Below are 6,000 nucleotides of genomic sequence, written 5' to 3'. Positions count from 1 at the left end.
TGGCTGAGAACATTTCAACTAGAGATGGTTAAGAAAATGTTTCCCTCCCTCCATCCCCTCACCTCCAAATGGTTCACCTTTTACTTGGGGTAAAAAACCATGAAAAAACAAAAATGTTTTGGTTTTCAGATGAAAGATTGTGTTTTGAGTGTTCTGTTTTCTGAAGAAAGACTGAAAATTTGAGAGGAAAGCAGTTATTTTATTGGAAAATTTTCATTTAGCTCTAAACTCAAACTTAAAGGCCACTTTGACCCCTCCCCTCGGTAGCACTTGTGTGTCTAGTGCCTCCCGGAAGCATAGAACGCACTCCCACCCTCGGTCCTTACAGATAAGCCCAGTTCACCACTTTGGTTCATGCAATCCACACACGTCTAGGTGATTGGAAGCCCAGGACACACTGCGACGGGTCGTATTCTTTTGATATAGAAAACCAAAAGTCACTTACTCTATCTTCTCTAATTTGCAGTTTGGATGTTTCAGTCCTTCACACAGAAGCTTCACTCCAGGGTAACTCAGGTTATTACTGCTCAGGTTCAACTCTCTCAGGGACTGATTTGTGCTTAGCAGAGAGGAGAGATCTCCACAGCAAGCGTCAGTGAGATGGCAATCCCAAACCCTGCAGAGATGGAGATGTGCAGAGTCAAGAGAGAGGAACTGACCACTTCACTCCATTTAATTCATTTATTAGTGTTCTGAAGCACTAGCGCTATCTATAGTTCAGGCTGCTTCAGCACTTCCACTCTGTTACCATGATTTCGTCACTCAGAACTTTCTAAAACTTACCTTCGGGATGAAATGTTCCAATTCTGGTCACTACTGACCCAGTGTGAATTTCTTCTGGAAGTGTGAGATAAAACAAAAAGTCCAGCTATTTTTGAGAATGAGCAAAGTCTCTGCGGAGGGCATTGGGAATACACTTTCCTTTGTTGTAAAAATAAAGTTCAAAACGTAAAAGAAAACAAAAAACTCCTGCTCCGGTGTTTGTGAGGATGTGTGTACTATTTCTTTAAATTTGTAGAAGGATGCCAGGCATGGGGTGAGAGAAGACTCCAGACAGAAGCTCAGGAGTGAAGGGGAGAGAAGAACTTTAGGGATAATAGTCTTTTCCTTATTCTAATTTCTTATTCATTGTCACAGGACAACAATTTTTTTCTGTGGCTCTTGACCATCGTCACATAAGAGCACAAACATGCATGCGGAGATAAAATTAACGCTTGTGGGATAAATGGCTCTGAGGCTAAGGAAATGCTGTACGGTGTCCTACGAAAAATGGATTTTAATGTGGTTGTTATGAACATTTGTATACAACCATAAGATTGAATGTTCAAAACCCACATTTACCTGCCCAAATACCTGTGCACACAATTTAGTAATTGTATATCCAGTTGCTCCTGCAAATGCAGGTGATTTTATAAGTGAAAATAGGACCTCAAAATACCATCAAAATTAGAGACCACTTTTGAAAAGGCTGGTCTAATAAGGAAAGTATCAAGGAAGCCAGCAATGACTTACATTAATTTCTGCAGTTTACATCTTGGATGCTTCAGTCCTTCACACAGAAGTTTAATTCCTGAATCTTCCAGTTTATTTCCACTCAGCTCCAGCTCAGTCAGGGACTGGTTTGTACTGATTGCAGCAGAGAGATCCCCACAGCAAGCAGCTGTGAGACTGCACTGCCACAACCTGCAAAGTCAACAGAGAGAAGAAAAACTATCTCCTTCCACAAAGGTGTCAGTATTTGCTTTCCTTAGTTCAGGGACATTTTCTTCTTTCTATAGTTTCAGTGTCTATAAAGTCTGTATGCCTGTCACCCCATGCATTTTAATTATTAAAATAAGTATGTGACAAGTTCCTGATTCAGATTTTATTTGTACATGTCAAGAATATTTTCAGAATATTTCAGATAGTGTCCCACAAAAGCACAGCAATTGAATAATCATCTGATATGATATGCAGAGGCCACAGATAGGGAAGATTTCTATTGCACTGTATAGTGGCCATGGTTAACAAGCTATATTCTTGCAGATGATGACAGCTTTGGACATCTTGTTAGATTAGTGGAATGCACTACCAGTTCCTCTGAAGGTTTCTTGTCTACACCATGATTCCTGATTCAGTGTCTTATTTTTAAATGAAAACCCATTCAATTTATTTTTAAAAAGTTGACATACACAAAGCCATTGCATTTTGGAAACTAATAAAGTTTAAACAATTCAAAAATGTTCACAATATTTCTTTCCCGTTTTTCCACCAGTTCCACTGCCAGCCCTGCAGCCAGAGCCTGGGTCTAAGAGGGAAGTGGGCGCTACCCTGCTTAGCAGCATCACTAGTGACCCTGAACCAGCTGAGGGTTATGACAAGGATAGGTAAGATAGAAATGTAAGCTTCAGCTGTAAAACACCTCATCTGGGTTTGGGTTACTAGAGATCATGAATAAACAGAAGAGAACAGAGAATAAGAACCTGTCAGTCATCTTCTTTCTACACTAACAAATCTCATTGTCATGTAGAATCCCTCAGACAACAGGCCTTAAATTATCACCATTTTCACTCCATATAACATTAATTTTTAATAAAGCTTTTCCCCAAATAGTATCACCCTCCCAACCAAATTAGCTGGGACAAAGGGCAGCTAATTAGGGGGTTACTTTGTTCACAATTTGGGTTTATTTAGGATAGAGGGGGCTGTAGCATGCTGATTTGGGAGGGGAAGAAACCTGATGGGGGAGAGAGGCAGGTTAGGAAATGGGGTAGAAGGAAGGGATGGGGGAAAGCAGTAGGCAGGAGATCTTAAGCTTGGTCTATATGCAGTTTTTGTGTTGATGTAACTATATCACTTAGGGGTGGTGGTGATTTTTTACCAGAATTGTTATCCTGGTACAATGCCTAGTGTGAACATAGTTATACTGGAATGAAGTTGCCTTATATCCATGCAGCTGATCGCCTTCCCATACGGGAATAAATTATACTGGTGTCAAGCACATTTACACCTGTATGACTGCATCCACGATTGGGGGATGTATCCATCTTAGTAAAGTGGAGAGTGACCTGGGGGCTAGCAGGGAGAGGGAGGAGGCAGGTCACACTGGATTTTAAGGAAGGATTAAAAGGTATCTGAGTTTGTGGTTATGGGAGTCAGTGAGAATGGAGAAGTAGAGCTGCTTGGTGGCAGAATGGAAGGAAGTCAGCACAGTGGCAGAACTCCCATCACTGATGTTCAGTGAAGGATCCATCAACACCAATTCCTGCAGAAGCTTAAGATTTCCTGCCCTGCACATATTGACACACCCTACTCCTGCTTAGTTTGCAAGACAGGATGGATCTCAACGCATATTGGTATGTATTATTGATTAATAAATATTTGCATTGCAGTAACATATAGAGGCTTCAGCCAGGCCAAGGCCCCAGTGTCCTAAGTGCTGTACAAAAATAGGATAGTCTTTGCCTCAAAGAGCGAACAGGCTGAAAAATGGGACATGGCAGGCGGGTGAAACAACACACACAGATTAATGAAAAAGTCATGTACTAACAAAATATAGCACTGGATTACTTACAGCAGTTTCTGTAGCTTACAGTTTGGATGTTTCAGTCCATCACATAGATGTTTCAGTCCTAAGTCTCCCAGGTTGTTAGCGCTAAGATCCAGCTTTTCCAGGGACTCCTTTGTAAATAACGTTGTAGTGGAGAGGTCCTCAGGGAAAACAGATGAGAATTTGCAGCTGGATAACCTGAAGGAAGAAATGGACAGATCAAAATTACTTCTGCACTGTATGAAACAGTTACTAACTGTTCTGTAACTGTTGTTCTTCAAGATGTGTTGCATGTGTCCTTCTCCACTTTACGAGCATGTGCATGCCCAGTACACTGCTGGAGATTTTTCCATCAGCAGAGGCTGTTGGCGTGGATTTGAGGGATGTGGTTCCACAGCACTTGATCAAGCTAATTACAGCCATATTGTGTGCATTCAGCCACCATGAATTAATAAAAGAAAACACCACATAATTAAGGGTTAATTTGAATAAGCAGGGCTTCTGGAGACAAGGTCAATGCAGTTTCTGCTAATCAGAATGGAAGCAGAGAGAGAAAAGTCAACAATTTGAGACAGAAAGAAAATAAGTGGATGGGACGTTTAATATGAGCACATTTGATACAGAAGCTTATTAGGAATGTTTTATTAAAAAGTAATTTACTGAAATTAGGAGAGGTGATGACCCAATAGAGGTCATTATGATTTATGTGTTTTGTGAAAGTTAGTATAAAAGGACTAGATAACAGAGTGCACTTTGGAGTAGTTCTCTGAAGCCATACTGAGAGACTTTTTCTAGACACATTTACTTGCTGGCAGGGAAGCATCTGGTCAGTGCTGACCTGATGCAAATTACTCAATACCATCCCAGATGTTAGGTAATTATTTGGGATGTTCTAAACCTATTGCTTATGTCTGTGTGTGCATAAATCTAATTAACAGTAGCTTTAGATAAGAGCATGCTTGCTTGTATTAATCTCCATCAGCCAGAAGTGCTGTGTTGTCATTGATTTATTCCTGAAACCACCTGGAGTGAAACAGTTAAGTTACCACTACTTTAGATTATGAACACCCTGAGTAACAGGGTGGCACGTTTCCTCTGCTGGCACATGCTGTTGTGTGATGGTATAAAGGGTAGAGCCACCTCCCACCCTCTGCAGTTCCTTCTTACCAAAAAGACTCAATACAAAGGTTTAAGAGGGTGGGATGTGGAATGGACACATGCAACATGTGCTTTGAGCAGGGGGTTGGACTAGATGAATTCCTGAGGTCCCTTCCAACCCTAATCTTCTATGATTCTATTATTCTAATATATCTTGAAGAACAACAATTACAGGACAGGTTAGTAATTGTTTCTTCTTCAAGTGATTGCACATGTGCATTCCACGTTAGGTGGAGTAGTACAAACTGGAAGTGGGATCAGCATCTATCTGAATATGAACTGAAAGACTGTCCTCCAACACTTGGCATCAAGAAGGACCAACTGCAGCTAAAACATCAATGATCCTGTGGGATGACTCCCTGACCACTTTCACCTGTATGTCTAAGGCAGTGACCACCCTTTTAAAACTTCCTGATGAGTTGTCAGGTGTGAACGAGGACTCTTCTGATGCTACTGCTTCATCTGGCAAAGAAGAGGATGAGGCCAATAAAGGTTGAGGTGGAGCCTCCTCTGGTATGTGTGTGTGGGGATTCACTGGAACCAACTCCTCCTGCTTGGTACCAAGAATGAGTTCCCATCTCTGGCAGAATGATTCTGCACCGACTTGATTAAATGGGATGGGACGGCCACAGAGAGGACCTTGAAAAGAGTGGGAACCCCCAGGCATTCCAAAAAGGCCACGGAAAAGGAGTTGGACCCCAGTTCCTGCCAGGCCATGTATTCATGCCAACTGGCCAGGATGAAGGTGCCTGTGAATATCCAGATTGGTAAACTCTGGGCGGGAGTGGGTGTAGGGGACAACATCTAGGTGTAGCATGCTCTTGAGAAACATGAAAGCAGACCTCTGACTCTAACAAAAAATCGGCTTCTTCTGACCTTGGAGGTGCTGACAGTCTGGAGACAACAGTAGCACCCCCAACATCACTGGCTTTCCTTTGGATGATACCATGAGATGCTGATTAACCAAGAGCTGCATTGTGTATACTGCTACAGGCTGTACTGCAAACCCTGGTACCAAGGGATTGGACTTCTGGACCGCCAAAAAATCTGGTACTGGCAGGCTTAATAAATCCCTTGCTGCTGCGTAAACCTCCAACATGGATGGAAGCAGAATAATCCCTGACAGGAGAGTCACAGTAGCTGGTACCACAGAAAATCGAAGGTGCCGCTTCCAGGCCCAATGGTGTCTGTGCTGGTGCTACCTGAACTGATGACTGTTCCAAGGAGTGTTTAGGTCACAAGTGCACTCTACTCTTACTCTTGTCTACAAACTTTCTGGACTTAGAAGCTGGGAATCTGCCCTTCCCAGTATC

General features: G+C 42.2%; 1 protein-coding gene across 1 annotated transcript in view; it reads right to left on the bottom strand.

The window, feature by feature from the left end:
• Positions 1–441: 441 nt before the first annotated feature.
• Positions 442–6,000, bottom strand: part of LOC137159821 (NACHT, LRR and PYD domains-containing protein 12-like) — a 28,036-nt gene continuing 22,477 nt past the window's right edge. The window contains 3 exon segments of the mRNA XM_067558281.1: positions 442–616; positions 1,513–1,683; positions 3,554–3,727. Of these exon segments, the coding sequence (XP_067414382.1) occupies positions 442–616; positions 1,513–1,683; positions 3,554–3,727 (520 nt within the window).

This window comes from Emydura macquarii, unplaced genomic scaffold (genome assembly GCF_026122565.2).
Source record: "Emydura macquarii macquarii isolate MOO-44397 ecotype Brisbane River unplaced genomic scaffold, CSIRO-AGI_Emac_v2 contig_1942, whole genome shotgun sequence".
In the NCBI taxonomy this organism is placed as follows: Eukaryota; Metazoa; Chordata; order Testudines; family Chelidae; genus Emydura; species Emydura macquarii.
This window is presented reverse-complemented; position numbering and strand designations above follow the sequence as displayed.